The following is a 24,005-nucleotide window of genomic DNA, read 5'->3' as shown; positions in this document are numbered from 1 at the left end:
GTCAGATATGGGCTAGAGATGTTGCTAAGTGCCTTTCAGTGCACAAGACAGTACCCACCCCCACCAAAAAAAAGAATTATCTGGCCTCAAAAACTAGCATGGAGGTAGAGAAACTAACCCTTTGCTGTTGTTGTTCAGTTGCTCAGTCGTGTCCTAACTCTTTGTGCCCTATGGCTGCAGCACACCAGGCTTCCCTGTCCTTCACCATCTCCTGGAGCTTGCTCAGACTCATGTCCATTGAGTTGATGATGTCATGCAACCATCCCATTCTCTGTCGTCCCCTTCTCCTCCTGCCTTCGGTCTTTCCCAGCATCAGGGTCTTTTCTAATGAGTCAGTTTTTCGTATCAGGTGGTCAGAGTATTGAAGTTCCAGCTTCAGCATCAGTCCTTCCAGTGAATATTCAGGATTGATTTCCTTTAGGATTGACTGGTTTGATCTCCTTGCTGCCCAAGGGACTCTCAAGAGCCTTTTCCAGCACCACAGTTCAGAAGCATCAGTGATTTGGTGCTCACCCTTCTTTATGGTCCAACTCTCACATCCATACATAACTACTGCAAAAACCATAGCTTTGACACTGTGGACCTCTGTCAGCAAAGAAACCAACCCTGTCTCACAGTAATCTTGAGTGTTGGTATAATCCTTATGAGGGAAAACTTTTAACGCAGAGAGGTTATAGACTAATGCTACTCAACTAATAAGTGGTAGAACCTAGCTTTAATTCATTGTTGTTTGGTTTTTTTTGCAAGTATTGGGGCACATTACCATGTTAAGTGCTATAAGAGATAATAGTTTGGAGTCTGGCTTGATGGAGTTTACAAGAATCTGTATGTCATAAATGTTATTTAATACAGCATTGAACTATACCTTTAAAAAGTAAGAGAAAGTGGTCTGCCATTAAGTTACTTAACATATCTGAGCTGTGGTTTCTTTATTTCCAAAGTAAGGATGATACTTAACCTCTTAAGATTATGGAAATTAGATAGTGTTTATTGAAATACACAGTGTAATATCTGACTAGTGCTCTTTTTTTTTTTTCTTTATTAGGGGTTTACAATTTAGTTGAACCTTTCTTTATAATTTTCTATCTGATTTTTCTTATATAAAACAAAAACAGACTGGAAAAATCCAAGAATATTGAATTTCTCATGTATGACCTGCTATGATTTAAGTTTATGGACCAGAAATAGTCCATATTTTTTTCATTTTTTAAAAAAGATTGAAGTATAGTTGGTTAACATTTTTTTTTGGCCGTGCCACACTCCTTGTGGGATTTCAGTTCCCATTAGGGATTAAACCTGGGCATGGCAGTGAGAGCCCAGAATCGTAACCACTAGGCTACCAGGGATCTCGACAAACAATATCACATTAGTGTCCGGTGTACAAAATAGTGAATCCAAGAAAAAGTAGTGTTTTTATAACTTAAACTCAATTTGAAGTTGCTACAAAATAAAGCTGTATTTCAGTGCTGTTCAGGATATGCTTGTTGCTTGTCTTGTCCGTGTTGTTGGGTGATATTTCCTGTTTCTGAAATCATTTTCATCATCATACCGTCGTTATGAAAGTTTATGTTATTACGTGCTTTCCTTTGAATATAAAAATGAAGATATTGTTTTAAGCGGAATTAGAAAACTCCCGCCATTACTGTTGAGAGTTATTTTATAAGGTGATTCAAAAGGTTTGACCATTTAGAACATTTATTATTTAGTTACCCGTGTTATACTTTGGCAAGTAATCACACTTGTACTAAGGAAGTGCCATGGCTTCTGTAATGCTCATTCAGTACCTTGTGTGAAACACCGCACGTGACTGTCTTGTGGTCTGACTCCTCTCAGGCTTCTTGTCGGTAGCACATGGCCTTCGGTGGTTGAAATGGCAGCCAGGTTGAAGGCCTTTAGTTCCTCAAGTCTGTCAGGAATATGTGGTCCCAACGCGATAGTTTTCTTTTTACATATCCCCACTAGAAGTATGGTGTAATAGCTGTGAATTCTGATGGCTATTATTTCAAAGGCAATCCAAATTTTGGATCAGAATGGCCAGTCTAGTGTGATGATGGGTATTCATTAAAGAGCCTCAGGATTGTGTGAGGCAGGAGAAACTTTCCTGTTGGAAAATGAAGCTGTGGAGACTTACATAGTTGTAGGAAAAAAATAGCATTTTTTTTTCTCACTGTGTTCTTCTCTACAAAAAAGAATGATTGAAAACCCAGTGTGCAATATTATATGGCACAAAAACAGTAACTTTTTGGTGAATTCCTTGTATGCTCAGTTGCGTTCAGTTCTCTTTCATTGCCACATATGCAGGCATTCTGGAGATTTACTTTTCCCCTTAAATAGAGCTTTGTCTTCTCTTTGAACCTTGAGCAACCCTACAGTTATCCATATGATTTTTATCTTATCTGACTCCATCAGGGGCTGAAACAGATGGGAATACCAAGAATTCTACGTCCGTACTTTAGTGAATATGCCCCAACTGTGAACTACTTGAATGCCTAGCTCTCCTTGTCAGAGTCCTGGGACTTAACCGAATAAAACCTAAAAGTGAATTAGAAGTAGAAGGCGACCCTGCAGTTTGGTGCTTACTGCGTATTTATGTTCAGCCTGGTTAGTGAGTAATAAAATTTTTAAAACTTTCAGCTCTGTTGTGACTACTCCCTTTTGATCATTACTGTGTTCAGAGGGCCTAGTACGTAGCAGTTGCTCAATAGTATCTGTCAGATATGGATTTGAACTGCTTGGGTCCACTTATATGGGGATTTTTTCCCCAGTAAATATGTCCTACATGATCCATGGTTGACTGAATCTGTGGATGTGGAATTGTGTATGAAGCGCTGAGTCTAAAGTTACACTCGGATTTTCTACTATGGGAAGGATCTCAACCCCCTAACTCTTTGCATTGTTTAAGGGTCAACTGTATTATATCATTAATACATGTATCCGTGTATGGTGAAATCCTGCATTCAGAATGCATGCTGAAGTTTATTTCTGTTATTCAGTTAACAGGTGTTACCACAAAGTTATTGATTACCTGCTTTAATTTGAAGAAAGAAATACCAAAAAAAGAAGCTAAATGTACATGTGCTTTTTAATTTCCTTATGGTTACACTGCACTTACAGTTTAATATAGCAATGGAAGACCCTTTTTTCAATAGATAATACACACAAGTATTATAAATTTTCTTGGTGGCAAGGTATTCTTTGTGTTGCCCCCAAGTTGAACTACCTTCACTATTACATTTGAGATTAGAATTCTTTAAGATGACCTGTTTTAAAACATCATTCCTATATTTATGTTTACGTGTAAACTGTTAACACTTTTTATAGAAATATATTAAATTTCATTCTGGACCTGGAAGATAAAAAGGTTATAGAGAAGTATTTTTACCTTACATTGTTTTCTTTAAGCATCCAAAAAGACTTTTAAACCACCAGCGGGAACCCCACATAGATATATTTTCAACTTTTTGTTTAACGTCACAGCACTATCTCATCTGTAGTCAAGTCTGTGAATGCTTTCATAGGCCTTTCAAGTCTCTTTTATATAGTCTGGATACTCAGTGTTGGTTTATGTAAATTCCATTTTTTTTTTTTTTTTAGTTAAAAGTACACCTTATTCTTGAAATTGTGTGTGGGCTTACCATAGAGAATAGCAGATTGGTTTAATAATTTTTTTCAAGGTATTCTGAAGATCATTTAAAATATGAAAATCCCTTGTTTTAACTTCTGGGAATGTTATTTTATCCTGTTTTTTAAAAATAATTATATAACTTGACTTATGGTTTTCATAAGAAAACTTTTAAAAGCTAAAATAACAGCAAGTTTTCTCCTGAAGAGCTTAGTGATTCTTCTTTTGGAGAAACACAAACTCATTCTGACTAAAGGCATCCTGTTTCTTCTGAGTGCACCTTAGAACACAGGTCAGAATACCAGGTGCCTGTTTGTAATTGAAAGCATTGATTCACATTTTCTCTGGAAAATTCCCAAGGGGTTTTGGTGTGGTATTTTCTAGATTTTTTTTTTTAACCTGTAGATTCAGTTCTGTATGTATGTGTGGATACTTTCTTGTTCCTTTTTTAAAGTCATTTGGCTCTTTTAAACTGTAAATTTTATCTTAGTACTTGAAGCAATAGTCCATTTACCATTATTGATTTTGTTTGAGGGTTCCAATGGTTTGTATTTGTAATCAGAGTTTGACTTATTTTGATAGGTTTTATTTGTAGTGATGTTAATGGCAGTGTATTTGTTGAAATCTTTTGGAATTTTCCCCACTTGTCACTTCAGTCCCATGTGACTCTACTAAGGGCTTATTTTTTCTGCACTGATTTCCGTTCTTCCACACTAAGAATAGGAAAACCTGTTTAGTCTTAAGGATAAGCTTGTGGAGACCTAAGCAACTGTGGGAAAAAATGATAATTTATGGTAAGTTTGAGAGCGCCAAAGCTGTATGTAAATTGGTAGTCTGACTAGTCTTTAGCAAAGGACATATGTTTGTCTTGGGTATTGTCATTGTTCATCTGTGTGAACTGTATAAGTAAAATGTATTCTATGTGGCTTTTTTGTTTGTGCTAGACGTTTGGCTTGAGAAGAAACTTGATAACCTAATAACCTTAGTCATCTCTTGTAGGGTATTATAGGCACTTTGATAATACAGTTTGAAGTTAATTTTTGTGGCAGTGTTGGAGCGAAGAAATTTGAACAACTAAGTGTACTCTTTAGCTTGACATAGTTCTGTTATTATAACAAATCATGTAAACTTTTTTCTCAGCCAGAAAATATCACTGGTTGCTGAAAATATATCATCCCACCTCCTCCAGGAAAAATAGCTGGTTAACAAAAAGTCCCGAGGCAGTAGTCTCAAGGCAAGTAGCAGTCAAATGGAAATCACAGTGAGCTTTGATGCTCTCTGGGGATGAATCTGAAACACCGTATCAAAGCCTGGTCTGAACCTTACCTTGTTCCACACCCAGATAAATGATTGTACTTTGTGCCTAATCAGCTTTCACATTCCCAAGGGATGGATGGGGTGGTACTCCATGCTGGACCAGGAAGCTTGGATTACATACTCCTCATTCTTCAAGCCTTTAATTAACTGCCCTCCTCCTCTTGCAAAACAGACAAGGCAGCCAGTTCAGGTAGTAAGTAGGTATTGTATGCATTCCCCTCAACAAGTTTAATCTTCTGATACACATAGCCTTCTACACTAAGTGAAACCCTTACTAAACATTATTTACTATGAGTGTATTTTTTTGGTAATTAGTAAGTGACAGGTAGAGTAAGGTAGAATTCCTTGTTCAGCTATCAACTGAAAACCCTCTGTGGTTAATCTTACTGTGTGCTCTACTACCTTAGTGCTGCTTTTGCTTTATTTATCTTAATACTTGCCCTCTTAAATATAAAATTGTAATAAACATACTCGTGTAGTTCTGTATGCATGCTGCTTTGTCTCAGAAAGATAGATGAACTGGAAAATCTTTGTCTGCTTGCCTAGATAAGCATCAAGGAAACTCGTCTCTGCTCAGTTCTCTGGGCCTCCCTGGTAGCTCAGCTGGTAAAGAATCTGCCTGCAGTGCAGGAGACGCTGGTTTGATTCCTGGGCCGGGAAGATCTGCTGGAGAAGGGAACGGCTACCCACTCCAGTGTTCTTGGGCTTCCCTGGTGGCTCAGCTGGTAAAGAATCTGCCTGCAATGCAGGAGACCTGGGTTTGATCCCTGGGTTGGGAAGATCCCCTGGAGAAGGGAACGGCTACCCACTCCAGTATTCTGGCTTGGAAAATCCCATGGACTATCCATGGGGTCGCAAAGAGTTGGACACAACTGAGCGACTTTCACTCTCACTGGGGGAAGGGGAAGAAAGAATGATGCAGTTGTGATGACAGTGATGATCATTTGTTTTTTGCTCAGTTGCTAAGCCATGGGATTCTTTGTGACGCCCATGGACCGTAGCACTCCAGGCTCCTCTGCTCTTCACTGTCTCCTGGAGTTTGCTCAGATTCATAACTGTTGAGTCAGGGATGCTGTCTAACCATTTCATTCTCTCCTTCCCCCTTCTCCTTTTGCCTTAAGTCTTTCCCAATATCAGGTCTTTTCCAGTGAGTCAACTCTTGACATCAGGTGGCCATAGTATTGGAGCTTCAGCTTCAGCAACGTCCTTCCAGTGAATATTCAGGGTTGATTTCCTTTAGAACTGACTAGTGTGATCTGATCATGCTAACAATGAAAACCTATGCTGTTTTTTAAAATTTGCTGTATATGAGGCACTATTCTAAGCAGTTTAAAGTTATTCATTTAATCCTCACACACACCTTTAAGGCAGATAGTTAAAAACTCCATTTTATAAAATTGTGAACTGAGATACACAGAGGTTACGTAACCTGCCCAGGATCATTCATCCAGAGCATGGAGGAATGCAGGATTCCTATGTAGGCTCTCTAGTATCTGAGCCTAAATTCTAAGTCACTACATTATTACTCTTTCTGAGCTTGCATGTAGATAACAGTGTGTAATATGGATGTGACTGTACGTGTGATGTGAGAATCTCAAGCTGAGAAATTAAATTAAAAAATGTAAACTTGAATTTTATACTTCACTTTATGGGGTTCTAAGCACTAGAAAGTGCGTACGGTGTTTCATGGGTTGTTCCTCAACCAGGCAACACTAGGCTTTAACAGAATAATCTGAAAAACACTGTAAGTCTAAACTGTCTGAATGAAAGACAGACACTGAAGGAAATCAAAATTGTGATTATTGAAATGAAAGTCACTAGCTGGGGGAAAATATTAATAGCAAAAGTTAAATAGCAGTAGAAACAGGTAAAAGAATCATACATATATAGAAATGAATCTGAAGCTAGAGAGTCAGTGAAATTGGAGTCAAATGCAGACAGTCTTAAGCGCCTTCGTAGCGAAAAAGTAAATTTATGTTTAAAGGATGGTAAATTAGATTGACAGTTGACTTCTCGTCAACAACAGTAGTGGTCAGAATAACATGTGTAAAGGACCGAAGGAAAAACACTGTCAGCCAAGAATTCTGTACTTAGCTAAACTGTCACACCAGACTCAGGACAAAATACAGACCTTGAGTTAACAGTGTCAACTGAGTGAAGGGTACATGCCATATTTCTGTTCTGTTTTAGCAGTTGCATAAATTATTCCAAAATTAAAATGAAAAAGAAAGTCCACAGTTTTAGAGAGACAACTGAGAAGCTTACCACTTATAGCTAAATATTTAAAAAGATGTCCTTCCCAGATGGTGTTAGTGGTAAAGAACCGACCTGCCAATGCAGGAGATGAGAGGTGTGGGCTCAGTCCCTGGGTGGGAGATCCTCTGGAGAAGGGCCTGGTAACCCGTTCCAGCATTCTTGTCTGGAGAACCTGATGGACAGAGGAGCCTGCTGGGCTACAGTAGAGTCTCAAGAAGTGGACACATCTTAAGAGCCTTAGCATGCACACACTACTGAAAAAAAGTCTTAAAGCAGAAGAAGGAACTTGAAAGGAAAAATTGGGAGGCAAGAAAAAATGGTGATCTAAAAATTGGTAAATGTGGATAAATATTGATAATCATCAATATCATTTACACCTACCTATGCTAAGCATGGGCTTCCCTGGTGGCTCAGAGGTTAAAGCGTCTGCCTGCAATGCGGGAGACCTGGGTTTGATCCCTGGGTCGGGAAGATCCCCTGGAGAAGGAAATGGCAACCCACTCTAGTACTCTTACCTGGAGAATCCCATGGAGGGAGGAGCCTGGTAGGCTACAGTCCATGGGGTCGCAAAGAGTCGGACACGACTCAGCGACAAAGTGCTAACTACTATGCTAAGCATAAGTACTTCGTGTAATTCTCTCAACAACCATGTAGTATACTTACTAATATTTTTCTTCAGTTTGAAAGAACTCATCCAGTTCCCAGCACAATGAATGAAAAGGACCAAACCAAGTTACATCGCTGAAAAACTTGAGAATTCCAAAAGTAAAGAGAAAATATTTCAACTTCCCAGAGAAGGGAGAAATATGTCACCAGAAAAGAAAAGAAATTATGTCCCCAGACTTATTAGCAGCTCCTCTTGAAAGTAGTTAATAGTGAAACATTGCCTTTAAAATCCTGAGTAAAAGATCCTTAACTTGATATTCTGTGTTTAACCAGTCAATTAGATGTCAAATGCAAGCATTTAAAGCGTTTTCCTTCCCTGTACCCTTTCTTAAGAAGCTACTAGAACGTGTTGTTCACTCGCCAAGTCATGTCAGGTTCTTTGCCACACCATGGACTGCAGCATGCCAGGCTGCCCTTCACTAGGGCGATAGTGAACTGGAATGTGTGATTCTCTGCAAAATAAGCTGAGGAGGATGAAAAAAAGGAAGAGGTGATTCTCAGAAAGAGGCCATCAACCTAGGAAGGGGACCAAAGGAAGTATGCCTGGAGAGCAGCTAGTAAAGACTGAAGCAAGAGGCTAGGTAGTCACGTGACGAAATCGAAAGAAAGTTTGACTCCGTGCATCTACTCACATGTTCAGGTATTTGGAAATTACAGGTCTTGTGGAGAGCTAATTAAAGTGTTTTGCAGTCCCTGGTGCCTCAGTGGTAAAGAATCCACTTGCCAGTGCAGGAGATGCAGGGTCAATCCTTGGGTCAGGAATCTTCCCTGGGAGAAAGTGGAAACTGTTAGTTGCTCAGTCGTGTCTCTTTTGTGACCCTGCTGAGCTATAGTCTACCAGGCCCCTCTGTCCATGGAATTTTCCAGGTAAGAGTACCAGAGTGGGTAGCCATTCCTTCTCCAGGGGATCTTCCCCACTCAGGGATCAGACCTGGATCTCCTGCATTGCATGCAGATTCTTTACCATCTGAAGGAAATGGCAGCCACTCCACTCTTCTTGCCTGGAAAATCCCAGAGAGAGAGGGACCTGGTGGACTACAGTCCCTGGGGTCACAAAAGCGTTGGACATGACTTAGTGACTGAACAGTTCTGGTATATGTACATAGGAAAACCAAGCAAACACAAATTCTCAGGAGTTATTAACCACAGAAAAAACAATGATTATTTAAGAAAAAATAGCTAATTCTAATAGATGACTTGTTTCAGCAGTGGCAGTTGTAGTAACAAACATTGATTATTGATTCAACCAAAAACTATTAATTATCAGTGTTGATAAGTAAAAGGGAGCTTGAGGGTAGGCAGTGATTTTAAAAAAGACATATTCTAATCTATTTTAACAGAAAATCAGGTTAAATTATCTAAAAGTCAGTAACAAGAATTAGCAGTTGTCGTCTTATTCATAAATACCAGAAGAAACCCCTTGATAACTTAAAGATCCCTACGAACGGAGAGGTACCTGCTAAGTCGCTTTAGTCGTGTCCAACTCTTTGTGACCCCGTGGACTGTATTCCTTTCAGTCTGCTCTGTCCATGGGATTCTCCAGGCGAGAATACTGGAGTGAGTTGCCATTTCCTCCTTAATCGAGCTCATATCTCTTATGTCTCCTGCATTAGCAGGCAGGTTCTTTACCATGAGCACCACCTGGGAAGCCCAAAGAATCGTATTAGAACATTTCCTGTGCCATGACTGTTATAGTGAAAGTACTGGTTGCTCAGTCGTGTCCTACTTTTTGCGACCCCATAGCTGTAGTCCACCAGGCTTCTCTGTCCATGGAATTCTCCAGGCAAGAATGCTGGAGTGAGTAGCCATTCCCTTCTCCAGGGGGTCCTCCCAGTCCAGGGATTGACCCAGGTCTCCCGCGTCGCAAGCAGATTCTTTACCATCTGCGCCACCAGGGAAGCCCATGAAGTGTTGGTCGCTGTATGTCATGCTTGCCATTTTAAACAGCTTCTTATTGCTCACCAATACTTTTAACGATCTTTGCGCTTCTGTTAATTTTTTAGTAAGAGTAAGGTAATACGGATGTGCTCAGTCGTGTCTGACTCTCTGCAACCCCATGGACTGTAGCCCACCAGGCTCCTCTGTCCATGGGATTTTCCAGACAAGAATACTGGAGTGGGTTGCCATTCCCTTCTCCAGGGGATCTTCCCAGCCCAGAGGCTGAAACCATGTTTCCTGCATTGACAGGTGGCTTCTTTACAACTGCGCCAGCTGCGAAGCCCCGAATAAGAGTAAAAATTTGTTTAAATATAAGAAAGTATTTTACAGTATGATTTTTAATTCCCTGAACTGCTGGTAGTGGAATAGAATTTGAGTATGTATTGGCTTGGTAAACCGTGTATGATGATGCCACCCACCAAGAAAGGTAACATAGGCACAGATGTGGGGGGAAAGACAGTGAATTCAGTGTCACAGATAATGTTAGCAAGGCGACCACATGAGATGTTCATTAGGAGGTGGGTATAAATATCTACCTAGACTCAGGAGAAAAGATAGCTTTCAATCCATGAACTAATAACTGAGAACCTACTTTGTCACAGAATTGTTATTTCTAACTCCGTATCGCTAATGAACGGTTTTAGGACAATGGATGAAGAGATAGAAAAGGGAGAGAGAGAAACTGGAAAAAGAAAAGGAGCGTAGCAGGGAAGGAAAAGGAGGATTTATTGTTAAAGCTAGAAAAGGTGGGCGTGGTGTTTGTTCTTGTACCAGGGTGAGAAGTGTGGGCGTTCAGAAGGAAACAGTAGTTTTCTTGTGTATTTCTCTGTTTACATTGCAGACTCTGTCAGGTTTGAGCCAACATAAGAAGCCCTCCCGTACATATGTATATGTTTAGGTTAAGTACTTGAGTTTTAATTAAGGGGAAAAGGAAGATGTTAGAAAGGAAAAGCCTGGGTAGACTGAAAATGCTACCTAACTACACCTATAAAATATTACTGTCTGAGATAATTTGTAAAAGTAAACCTAAATGAAACTATGTGGGATGATAGCTTTATTATCCTGGGAAAGGTAAAATAAACCAATTCATGATGAAAATTTGTCAAAAGTAAGATAAACCCCCTAATCTGTGATGAAAATCGACTTTTGACTTTCTGACTGTCGAGCTTTCGTACGGAGAGTTCCCTGGCTGTCCAGTGGTTAGGACTCTGCACTTTCATCCAGATTCAGTCCCTGGTCAGGGAACTAAGATCCATAAATTATGCAGTGCAGCCAAAAAAGGAAAAAGAGAAGCTTTCTGAGGAAGGCTGTAAACAAAGTTCAAAAAACAAAAGTGATGCAACGGAAAATACATAGGAAACCTGTACAGTCTAGACTTTTGGATGTGCCATGTTAATGGACTGTTGTTGTTTAGTTGCTAAGTTGTGTCTGACTCCTTTGCAACCCTGTGAACTGCAGATGCTAGGTTCCTTTCTCTCTGGAATTTTCCAGGCAAGAATGCTGGAGTGAGTTTTGCTCTTTCCTCCTCCAGGAGATCCTCCCAGCTTAGGGATGGAACCCATGCCTCCTCCATTGGCTGGTGGATACTTTACTGCTGAGCCACCAGGGAAGCCCCATGTTAATGGATTAGATACTCAATATTGTTAAAATGTAAATTTCCAAATGTCAGGAAAAAATGCACGCCCAGTCAGATTCAGAGGCGATTTTTTCTATTTTAGACATTGACAAACTGATCCTCAAACGTGTATGGAAATGTGAAGCCTCTAGACAATCCAAAGTAATCTTGTAAAAGAATGCTTGGAAAGATTTATCACTGTCTGACTAAAGTCGTAGTATAAAACTATAGCGGGCTTCCCAGGTGGCGCTAGGGGTAAAGAACCTGCCTGCCAGTGCAGGAGGCATAAGACACGGGTTCGATCCTTGAGTCAAACCCTTGGGTTGGGAAGATTCCCTGGAGGAGGGCAGAGCAACCAACTCCAATATTCTTGCTTGAAGAATCCCATGAATGGCGGAGCCTGGCAGGCTACAGTCCATGGGGTCGCAGAGAGTCGGACACGACTGAAGAGACTTAGCATTCGCATACATGTATCAGAAAGGCAGTCTGGTTCTGGTATAGGAATAGGTCAGTGTAATTAATAATCAGCCCAGAAATGGACCCAAACTTAACAGTTATTTGATTTTCAGTAAGAGGTACCAAATCAAGTCTATAGGCAAAGGGATGCATCAGGAAATGATCTGGAGCAATTGTATATCCATGTCAAAAAAAGGAACCATTAACCTTTACTTTGTACTACCACTAATAACTAAAAGAGGATTATAGACTGAACGTAAAAAATGAAAGTTGTGGGTGAAAAAATAACTGAAGAAAAGCTGTTTGGGGGAATATGCAAACATTTCTTAGAACACAGATCATAAAAGATGAAATAGATAAACTCGACTTTATTAAAAAATAAACTTAAACGATCTGAGACATGTTGTTTTTTAAAAAGTGGAAAGACAAAGACCAGGAAAAAAATACTCACAATGTACTTATCAGACAAAGGGCTAGATCTAGAATATGGAAATAGCACAACTGAAAAAGCACATAAATTTAAAAAATGGGCAAAAGATCTGATTATACCTAGCCAAGAAGAAAATACATGAATGGCTTGCTATCACAGCAAGATAGTACCTCATACACAGGGAATGACTGGAATTAACAAGGTTAACGACACAGCGTGTTGGTAGGAAGTGGAACTCTGATACGTTGCTGGTACAAATGCAAGATAGCCAATCCATTCTCAAGGAGATCAGCCCTGGGATTTCTTTGGAAGGAATGATGCTAAAGCTGGCCACCTCATGCGAAGAGTTGACTCATTGGAAAAGACTCTGATGCTGGGAGGGATTGGGGGCAGGAGGAGAAGGGAACGACCGAGGATGAGATGGCTGGATGGCATCACTGACTTGATGGACGTGAGTCTGAGTGAACTCTGGGAGTTGGTGATGGACAGGGAGGCCTGGTATGCTGCGATTCATGGGGTCGCAAAGAGTCGGACACGACTGAGCGACTGAACTGAACAACCAAATTGGAAAACTGGAAAACAGTTTAAAGTTCAAACTGTTCTTAAAATGTGACTCAGTAGTTCTCTTTCTAAATATTTACCCAGGAGAAATGAAAATTTCTTTTCACATGAATATTTGTATATACTAATTCACAGAAGCATTTCTGATAGCCAAAAACTGGAAATAACAAATAGAAACAGTTACATTGTGCTGTGTCTATACAGTGGAAGTCTATATGAATTAGCTGATGGAGGCATCATGGAAAATCTCAGAAACGTGCAGAATGAAAAAAGCCAGATTTTTTTAAAAAATACTATGTGATTATATTTACATGAAACAATGGGAAAGAATAAACTTTAATCAGTCATTCTAAGAAGAAAAACTAACCTTACTTCAGTAGTTGCATATGCCCCCAAAAGTGTGCCTTTTATAACTGAGTTCAGGGAACAGTGGCTTAATTTTGAACTTTAGCCACAGAATAGTAGGTCTGTGATAAATGCATAGTTTGAAAGCTCTTTTCAGAATGTTCCCCCCTGTCCCCCCCCGCAACCCCCACCGCTGCTGGAAGAACTTTGTACCACGAGTCACTATCCAAAGAATGATTTTAACTAGATTGAGACAGATTTAGTGCTGGTGAAGCTATGATACAGCTTTACTGAGAATTCAGACTTGGTCATGGGTTAGTAGGTTCTGCATTTCTGTTGGAGACCTCTTTGGCATCTGTTAGAATTTCAGATCTTACTACCCCTCTCCCCGCCCAAACATCCCAAATTTTACCAGGTCCTTCAGAGTCTCTAGTAAGGATGTTCATTTTTATTTGATTTTTTTTTTTTTTTTTTGCATTTCCATGACTCCAACAACTTAAAATTGTTAGTACTTTCTTCTTTTACTTATATATTTAAATTGTTATTTAAAGATATATGTAGAAAATTGCATGGACCATAAATGTACATTTAATACAAAATTATAAAGCAAGTACTTGAGTAACTACCACCTAGATCAAGAGGTAGAATGTTATCAGCATTCCAAGAGCCCTTGTGCATCTCTTCCTATTCTTAATTCCTGCCCTCAGCCATAGAGATAACCACTTTCCTGACTTGTATTATAATTTTCTAGCTTTACTTTTTTACACTTCCTTATGCATCTCTACACAAAATAGTTGAAGTTTTTTTTTTGAACTTGTTTTTTGAAATTCGTATACATGAGGTCTTTCCATGTGCATTATTTTGTCCTCAATAACATGGCAGTGAGAATTGACCAGTGTGTTAGATGAAGCTACCATTTATTGTAGTATTCTTTTGTATGAATGAAGTACAGTTCATTTTTCTTCCAGTTTTTTATTGAGGTATAGGTGATGTACAATATTGTGTCAATCTCTGCTGTACAGCTAAGGGACTCAGTCATACGCAGTTACATATTCTTCTTTATATTATCCTCCATTGTGGTTATTTAGGATGTATAGTTCCCTGTGCTGTGCAGTAGGGCCTTGTTGTTTATCCTTTCTATGTGTAATAGTTTGCGTCTACTAACTCTAAAGGCCCAGCCCAGTCCTCCCCAGCCCCCATCCCTCTTGACAGCCACAAGCCTCTTCTGAGTCTTGCGACATAGATACGTTCGTTTGTGCAGTGTTTTCGGTTCCACATAGAAGTGATAGCATACGGTATTTGTCTTTCTCTTTTTGACTGGCTTCACGTAGTGTGATGATCTCGTTGTGTCCGTGTTGCTGCAGATGGCATCATTTTGTTCTTTTCTGTGTCTGTAGTATTCCATTGTATGTATGCACCACGTCATCTTTACCCATTCATCTCTCGATGGAAAGTTTGGTTGTTTTCATGTCTTGGCTATTGGAAATAGTGCTGCTGTAGAGATGGGAGGGCGTGTGTCTTTTTGAATTATAGTTTTTTCAGGTATATGTGCAGGAGTGGGATTGCTAGATTATATGGTAATTCCATTTTTAGTTTTCTGAGGAACTTCCATACTGTTTTCCGTAGGAAAGTGAAAGTGAAGTCGCTCAGTCGCGTCCGACTCTCTGCGACCCCATGGAATGTAGCCTATCAGGCTCCTCCATCCATGGGATTTTCCAGGCAAGAGTTCTGGAGTGGATTTCCGTTTCCTTCTCCAGGGGACCTTCCCAACCCAGGAATGGAACCCGGGTCTCCCGTATTGCAGGCAGACACTTTACTGTCTGAGCCACCAGGGAAGCCCGTTTTCCTTAGTGCCTGTACTAATTTGCATCCTTCCTACAGTGGAGGAGGGTTGCCTTTTCTCCATACCCTCTCCAAAGTTGGTAGCCTTCTTGATGGTGGCCATTCTGACTGGTGTGAGTTGGTGCTTCACTGTAGTTCTGGTTTGCATTTCTCTAATGATAGCAGTGTCAGGCATCTTTTCATGCACTTATTTCATGTGCCTGTATTTCTTCTTTGGAGAAATGTCTCTTGAGTCTTCTGCCCATTTTTTGATTAAGCTGTTTTTGTTGTTGTTGAGTTGTATGAGCTGTTAGTATATTTTGGAAATTAAGGCCTTGTGGGTCGCATTGTTTGCAAATTTTTTTTCCCACTCTGTAGATTGTGTCAGTTCTTTAAAAATTGTTTTATTCTTGTTTTTTTTTTTTTTTTTGGTGTGGTGGGGAATGTAGACTTTCAGGTTGTTTGCTAAAAATTCACGACTGTTACACATTATTTTTGTTACGTCATTGTACTGTTTGCTATATTAATTTTGATAACAAGTAAGAGCATCTTATATCAGTGTAACTGTTTGTAATATATGCACTACCCTTACGTACATCCTAATTTAGCCCTCATTTCAGACCTGTGACATTGGCAATGTAGTATTCCATTTTTATAACTAACAGAGCTTGTCAGTTCCTCAGGCTAACATTGTGAAAAATTAAGATAGTTTTAACAATTGCCACCATTATTTTATTTCAAAGTCTGAATTCTAAATTTTATCCAATTCTGTTTCACACAAACTAAGCATGCTGTGTACCTCAACTTAGTCAAAGTATTTCACAAAAAAAGGAAAAGAAATTATTTGGTTAGAGGTATGCCTCGTTGCCTTGTTTTTATTTTTCCAAGTCATGGCCTTACTGTTTCTTTGGAAGTTGACCTAAGAAGTTTTGTTTTATTGATTTGTGTGTAGGATGCTGGGACATAAATTCTTTAAATTGTCAGCAGTGAAACTGTTGACACAAGTATGAAGCTTATATCTGCAGCATTTGATTTAGGTGTGGAAAGGGAGGACAAGGGGAAGGGGCTGAGGAGGTTATATTTTTGCCAGAGCATACTGCTTACTTCTATACTTTTTTTGCTCAACGCCAGTCTCTGAAAGTCAAGAGACTGAGCTTTTAATGCAAGGAAGCTCTGCAAATCACTAACTAGCCTGACAGTTCACATAAGCTTTTCTAAAATCTTACGTCTAATGAAACTATGGTTTGTGAAATGCTCTGGTGCTGTCGTCCAGTTTGACCCCTAATTTATGTGTGGAATCTGCTGAGTTGTGTTTAAAGCCAAGTTTAGTTGTTGATGTTGTAAAGTGACACTTCTTTTGTTATCTTAAGGTATTAAAAGTAAGGTTTTCAATGTGGATGTGATTTAAGCAACACTGAGCTCAGGAAGTGAAAGTAACTGAGTATATTTATTATTAGTGTCTGGAAATTTTTGTGACAAATTCAGTACTTCTCTAAAGGTGTTATGTATAAATGTGTTTTAAGAATATACACATTTGTAAAAAATTCTAAAAAGAACTTTTGTTTAGAAAAGCAAGAAGATGGAAAGTATATTGGTATGATATTCCAAGGTGTGTTTGAAACATTTTTAGACTTAAATGTTTACTTAACAAATAAAAACCTGTGGAGCTGCAAACATCCCCTTGGTTTGAAAATATATTTCATCCTATCTGTTTTCTAGGTGATACACTTAAATATCTTTTCTGTCTTATCTCTAGCAATACAAATTCTTATACTTTAAGCAGTCATTCTTCAACTAAACATTAAGAATTATTGTGAATATCACTTTCAGAGTAGTACATGTAGTGGGAAAATGTGTATTTTAAAATTTTCAACATACGGAATAGCTTTACTCTGGGAAGGAAATTCGAATTTGTGGAAATGTGGATTTCTAAATAGGGAAGCCATTGATTAATTTTAAGTGTTAAACAGAAGGGACATTTACTTAGTTAAAAAGTGAAGAAAATAAAACACCTTCCATTGTAAAATTAATCTGACAGTGGTTTCTGGCAAAGATAAATTATAAGTAAAAAGGGTGTTGCCTGGCATTGTATGTAGATGAGAAAATATGATGATAGAATAAATCATATAATAGATTTTAAAACCTCAGATTTCAAATCCAGTAGAGTTGAAACATTAGAGTAATTCAGTGTTTGTACGTGCTACAATAGCAATGGTGAGCATAAAGAATTTCAGTGTCAAACAAAGGCATGTTTGTTTTCATAGAATTGGTTAAAAGAGATTTCACAGTAATTTTTTAGTGGCCAAGATCTTTGATTCAGGGTGGAATTAAGCTTGTCAAGTAAATAGTAGCTGAAATAATGTTGATGATGTTGTAAGTACAACCCTTTGCTCTAATACTCTTGCTGTGGAAATAAATGAAACGCACTTTTCTTTTGAGCTTATAAACCTTGATAGTATTTACTCGCTTCACTGGACGGAGTCAGTTGCAAGACTGCTACTTCTTTGTTTCAGAGTTTGGGTGAGGTGAGAAAAGTTCCTCTCTCCTTGAAAATGCATTCCAGTTTCTGAATTTTAACTGTGGTGATAGCGTACATTTTCTTCCTTCTTATCGTCTCTGAACATATGCTTAAAACTTAATGTGTCATTTTCCTATAATATAAGGCACGTCCTCTGGACTGTGTAGAATGAGGGTCCCAAATTCATGCCTTGTTACGGCCTACGTTTGTGCCATTGAACGTGTATGCATTAATCTTCACTGAAGATCTTCTATGCAAATATAAAAACAGCAGTCATTTATGTCTTCCTGGTTTAGAGTCATGGCTTTGGGAAAAGCTTTTATAGCCACAAAACAGAATGCTCTGTGAAGGCAAGGATTACTGTTTCCTTTGAGTTCCTATGTTACTAATACATGACACTCAGTACTTAAATATTTTTTTGTTGAGTGACTTATCAAAGTCTTGATTTTTTTTTCAGTGTTTACTTTTTTTGAAATATTTTTAAGTTTATCAGAGATTTAAGAAATAAGCTTCTAAGGATAAGTAAAGTAACTTGTTTTCTTTCCTTCTTTTTTCTTTTTCTAGACCACCTGTTGAGGCCCTGAGTCAAGATAACAATTTTTATACTTTTCCTGGTGGTTCAGAAACAAGTCTCTGTAGAACCAGAAACAAAGAAAGGAAATAATCTGACCTTTTCTTTATTAGACTGACTGTAAAAGATACTTGACTTCCAGGAACAAGCACAGAGAAGTAATAATTATTTTGGCATCATTGGACGTTGATCACATTGAGAAACGTGCTTTGTGAAGCTTCCCGAGTTGAGATTTGGAAACCTCATTGGTGCTCGTTTATAACTTGGACTATCAGCATGAGTGAATTCTGGTTGTGTTTCAACTGCTGTATCGCAGAACAGCCTCAACCCGTAAGTATGAAATGACATACATACAAATTGGGTGGGGTACTTGTTATGCGTACTGTTGATTCTCAGGTTAAAACCAGGATCCCAGTAGTGATTGCAGGGCAGTTCCAAGGCCTGTCAGTGAAATCCTGAACATCTGGTTAAAGAAAGAAAAAAGTAAGTTTGCTTTTGAGTAAATGCTGTGTGTGAAGAGCTGTGCTGGACTACCGTGTGTGATTGAGAAGGTTGTAGACCACCTTCTGGTGGGCCTGTGAGAGGGGAGGGAGACACCCTGCGGCAGAACAGCCGAGTCGGCTTTGGAGGTCAGTGGGTGGAGGACGGCGAGCCAGGACTGACCGTCTCCTCTTCCTCACAGCAGTTTTCAGGGGATGCCGTTACCCTTATTTCTCTGTAGACGTAGGTTCCAGTTTTTTTGCCCTGAGTGGACAGTAAGTCGTCTTCGCTGGCCATTTCTTGGTACCTGCCTCACTTTTGTCCCTTCTAACCTGTGCATTTTGTCACCTCTACCAAAATTCGTCCTCCCCCTCCAGTGTCCTCTTCGTCTTTTAAGATGCCTGTGTCGAATGTCAACTCTGTGAAATCTTCCCCAGCCTTTTCCTGACGTAGGAGAAAATCCCTCAGCAATATTTCCAGCAGCTCCTTTGGTTCCTTTTCCTGGGCTAGGATGGAACTTCTTGCGCAGTAACCACCTTGGTCTCTTCTTTAGGGGCTCTGACCGTGTTTACCCTGTGTCTTCAGGATCGCATCTGATGCCTTGGAGAATGTGGTCATACGTGCTAGCTGGTTTGCTGGCTGACTGGCTGAATAAATGAATTTCTATTGTATTCTGCTTGGCTTAACATTTGTAACAGTGTGAAAGGAAGAATGAGGTGTAATCTTAAGGTCTCTTCAGATCTTTTCTGAGCCTTTCCCTGGTCATACATACACAGTCACTTTTTAATTTTCCTTGTATATGCAGTTGTTTTTGAATGTCCTAGTCTTTAATGTCTGGCTCTGGAGAAGGGAAAATACGAAAAAGTGAGGGCAGGGAGGAGAAAAAGGGCACTGGCTTTTTAAACCCTCTGGAAGTCACTGCAGCCAGAGGATGAGGGGCTTGCAGCAGTTGCGGAGTTGAGCACCAACAGTGGCGGCCCATCTGCTGGTCTGGTCCTCTGCGATCAGAAGTGGAGATGTTGGGAGGCCAGGCTCCTTTTTGCCCACCCTGGCTCCCCAGAGGTGGTGTGCATAGACCTCAGCTATGGGAGGAGGGGAGCCCTGCTCTGCTCCTCTGCTGAGAGCTGACGCCGACTAAAACTAGCTGCAGTTTACCTTTCAAGGTTTCCCCTGGAAGTTGCCAGCCTTAAAGAGACTCCAGAGTTCCAGAATAGATACAGCAGAAAGATGATGCCTGTACAGTGGTGGTGGGGATGCAGATTCCTACTGTTAACTGCTCCACCATCTTCCCTTTTACTACTTTTGTAATACTGTTTTTTACATTTAGTTCTTTGATCCATGAAGTATGGAGAGTTGCTTTGTGTGGGATGAGGTAGGGGTCTGACTATTCTTTCATGTTAAGTCAGCTATCTAAAAACAGTTTATTAAATAGCCAGTCTTTTTATTAGAGATATGAAATGTCACCATTATTACATACTACATTTTCACACATTTAAAGAGACTACTCTTAAAACCTGCTCTGTTCTTTGGGCTACATATGTTTACACCTGTGCCATTGTACCTGCTGCTGTTACTCAGTACGTAGCTCTTCTTTTTAAACTGTCTTGATAAGTCTTATTTTTAAGCTGGATTGTTATGACATGGGTTTTTGCTGTGTTATCTTTTGTATTTTTTTCTTTGAGTGAGATATATCATGCATCTTTTAAATCATTTAGGTGTTTGCTTTGGAATTGCATTGAATCTAGATGTAATTGGATGAGAATTGACACCTTTCAAATTTTGAGTAATTCCATTGAGAAGCATAGCATACATCTTCATTTGTACAGACCTTTTCATATTCTTTTAGTAAGTTAAATTTTTCATCATGTAAGTTTTGCATATTTCTTGCTCAGTTTTTTATAGGTTTTTTAAAATGAATTTTCCTTGCTATTCTGAATGAAATTGTTTTGCTATTACATTTCCTAGTGGATTTTTTTTTTTTTTTACTATTTTGTAAGCAGTTAATTTTATACGCCATTTTTTTATCCAGATACTATAGTGAGCACTTTATATTTCTTAAATTTCTCTATATAGTGACACTTACTTTGTCTTAATTCTCATATGTAAACTTTTTTCCGTATTGAAATCTTTCTGCATTGGTTAGACCTCCAATATAATATTGAATAGTGTCAATGATGGTAGAACGTTCTTGCTTCTCCGGACTTTTAATGAGAAAGGTTCAAATTTACTTAAGCATAAAATGAATATTTATTCCAGTAACCACGTTTACCTGTGCATTTGTTACTGTACATAATTTGTCATTTATGACTTATATTACCAATGGTTGCATTTTCAGCAGTTTTGAAAGATTTTAGAATGCTTGAATCCTGTCACTGTACTGTTTTTACTGTGCCTTGTAATTTTTGTTGAAAGTTGTTTGTGATAATATGCTGAGTGAAAGAAACTGAGGGAAACAGGTTTTTATATTTATCTGTGGGGGATTAGGCTTTGCTTATTCTTTGCTGTAGTTGTAGGTGTCCCAGGATAACATTTTCTGCGGTGTCCTTGCTTTGTGCCCTGTTGTCTTAGGTTTCCCTAGGACTTCTCTCTAAGTAAGGCCTGAGAGGTCCAGCGCTTTTGGTCGTATTTCCCTGCATTTTCACACAGGAGTGTTGTTGATGTACTGGTGAGGTGTTGGAGACGGGGAAGCGTGACACTGCTCTGGTCAGGTCTCAGTCTTTTAGTGAGCCTGTGCCCCTGCACTGTGACCTACACAAGAGCTTCTCAGTTTTGTTTTTTTACTCCTTAGTTGAGACAGGCTGGAGGAGGCTGCAGTTGGATGTTTCCCTTCCCCAAGGTTGGTTAGTTTCTGATACAACCCCAGTCAATTAGGAGCTGGCAAAATAGGTTTCTTTTGAGGGGAGGCTTTGTTAAGAACAACAGGCAAATTTCCATAGTGCCAGATTGCAGAAGGGTGTTATATATTGCGCTTCCCTGGTGGCTCAGTGCTAAAGAACCTGCCTGCCCATGCAAGAGACGTGGGTTTCATCCCTGGTCCCGGAAGGTCCCCTGAGGAAGGAATGGCACCTCCCTCTAGTATTCTTTCCTGGAAGAGTTCCCATGGACAGAGGAGCTTGGTGGACTACAGTCCATGGGCCTGTAAAGAGTCGGACACGACTGAAGTGACTGAACAGCAGCAACGATTGTAAGTTGCTGTGAGAACCCTACCTAGGGCCTGTGTGTGGCAGTGGTCTAGGTGTGGTGTTTTGGTGTGGTCTGAGTCAGAGTTCAGGCGAAGTGTCAAACCTCCCCTGATCGCCTTTAGTTCACTGAGAATATGGAGATTGGATTGGGTGAAGTGTTAGTTACCTCAGATGATGCAAGTTAGCCTAAACCATAGTGGCTTACCTTACAGATGCACTTAGTTGGTGTTAGTCGCTGAGTCTTATCTGACTCTTCGCTGCCCCATGAACTGCAGCCTGCCAGGCTCCTCTGTCCATGGGATTTCCCAGGCAAGAGTACTGGAGTGGGTTGCTATTTCCTTGTCCATAACTAAGATGATGCAAGTTAATCTAAACCATGGTGGTTTGAAACAGACTTTCATTATCTTGCAGATTCTGTGGGTCAGGAATCCAGGCAGTGTGCAGCCAAGTCCCCTGACTTAAGGTATCTCTGAGGTGACAGGGTGTCAGCTGAGGCCATAATTACCTCAGGGTTCAGTGCCAAGTGGACCTGCTTTCTAGGTTACTGAAGCAGTTATTGGCAGGGTTTGCTACTGCTACTGCTAAGTCACTTCAGTCGTGTCCGACTCTGTGCGACCCCATAGACGGCAGCCCACCAGGCTCCGCCGTCCCTGGGATTCTCCAGGCAAGAACACTGGAGTGGGTTGCCATTTCCTTCTCCAATGCATGAAAGTGAAAAGTGAAAGTGAAGTCACTGAGTCGTGTCCAACTCTCAGCGACCCCATTGACTGCAGCCTACCAGGCTCTTCCGTCCATGGGATTTTCCAGGCAGGAGCACTGGAGTGGGGTGCCATTGCCTTCTCCGGTTGGCAGGGTTTAGTTCCTCTCTGAATCCTGACAAGAGTCTCGGTTGGAATAAGGGCCTCCGTTCCTTGTTGGCTGGAGGCCTCCCTCAGTTTGTCGCCCACTGGTCTCGCCATCAGAGAAGGCGATGGCAACCCACTCCAGTACTCTTGCTTGGAGAATCCCAGGGACGGGGGCGCCTGGTGGGCTGCCGTCTGGGGGGTCGCACAGAGTCGGACGCGACTGAAGTGACTTAGCAGCAGCAGCAGCAGGTCTTGCCACAGAACAGCTCACAGCGTGGTGACTGGCTTCCGCTAGCGTGAGGAAGAGGGCAGGCACGGTGGACCTCAGAATCTTTGTGACTTGCCACCACTTTTTGCTGTACTCTGGCCTGTAGAATTAACTTGCTAAATGTAGTTCACACCCAAGGGAGGGGAGTAGACAGAGGCATGAATTCCAGGAGACGGGGATCGTTGGGACCAACTTCACAGGCTGCCTACCACAGATTCCCTCCAAGGCCCCTCCCAGCGCTCACATTCTGTGAATGCTTCCCTCTCTCCCCCAGAAAGAGGCCACGCATTCCGTTTCCAGCCCCAACTTCAGAGACTCCCAGTCAAGTGCCTGGATAGCTGTGACACATTCTTTTAACTGTAGCTAGCCAGCATGAAAAATGTAGTCAGAGGGGAAAATCATCGTCTCTAAAAGAGTTAGACTGTGGAAGGAAAGAGGTTGGATGTGATCTGTTTCAGTGGCATAGCTCCCATTACAGTACTCTCTGGATAGACAAAATACCCTTTTAGAGGAGACGGGGAAGATAGGCCTGTCTCTGTTCAGATAACATCAGAACCAAGCGCACTGAACCAGCGTATAGTGTTGTAGCTTATTTTAAAATGTCTCCCTTCCCCTCCACTTGGCTGAAGGAGAAGGAGAGTTTTCTCTGGCATTCACTTTGAGAACACGGTCGAGTTCCTGGTGGTGAAACTCGCAGGAGCATGGGGGCTCTCCTGAGACAGGCCCTCCTAACGGCTCCAGCTGCCCGCACCCCTCACCCAGCAGCTCCTCAGACAGTCTTCGGCTGTCCTGCGCTGGTTCTGCATGACCTGGAGGTTTCCACTCTAGACCCTGGTGGTTTTCTGTGCCGGCCTGTCTCTCCAGTTCTGGAGGCAACGGTTGGTTCTGTGATCTCAGTTTTCTAAAGGACCTGAGAATTGTTGATTTTCAGTTCGACTTTTTGATTGTGTGGATTGGCACGACATCTTCTAAGCCCCTTACATGTCAGACAGGAAACCACAAGTTCTATTTCCATATTGTTTAAGGTTGATTTGTTTATTGCCAGCATTCATAATGCGTATAACATTCTGTTTTAGAGGTATACTCAAACTAGAAAGGTACAGATTGGGAATTT

General features: G+C 40.5%; 1 protein-coding gene across 3 annotated transcripts in view; it reads left to right on the top strand.

Annotated features, from left to right (window-relative positions):
* Nucleotides 1–24,005, top strand: part of CDC42SE2 (CDC42 small effector 2) — a 118,055-nt gene that overhangs the window by 47,211 nt on the left and 46,839 nt on the right. For all 3 annotated transcript variants that reach the window (XM_052643257.1, XM_052643259.1, XM_052643258.1), the window contains exon 3: nucleotides 18,110–18,446. In XM_052643257.1, the coding sequence (XP_052499217.1) occupies nucleotides 18,393–18,446 (54 nt within the window). In that variant the 5' untranslated portion in view covers nucleotides 18,110–18,392. The remainder of the gene's footprint in view (nucleotides 1–18,109; nucleotides 18,447–24,005) is intronic.

Source organism: Budorcas taxicolor, chromosome 7 (genome assembly GCF_023091745.1).
Source record: "Budorcas taxicolor isolate Tak-1 chromosome 7, Takin1.1, whole genome shotgun sequence".
Classification (NCBI taxonomy): Eukaryota; Metazoa; Chordata; class Mammalia; order Artiodactyla; family Bovidae; genus Budorcas; species Budorcas taxicolor.
Note: the sequence above shows the minus strand (reverse complement) of the source record. Positions and strands in the feature narration are given on the sequence as shown.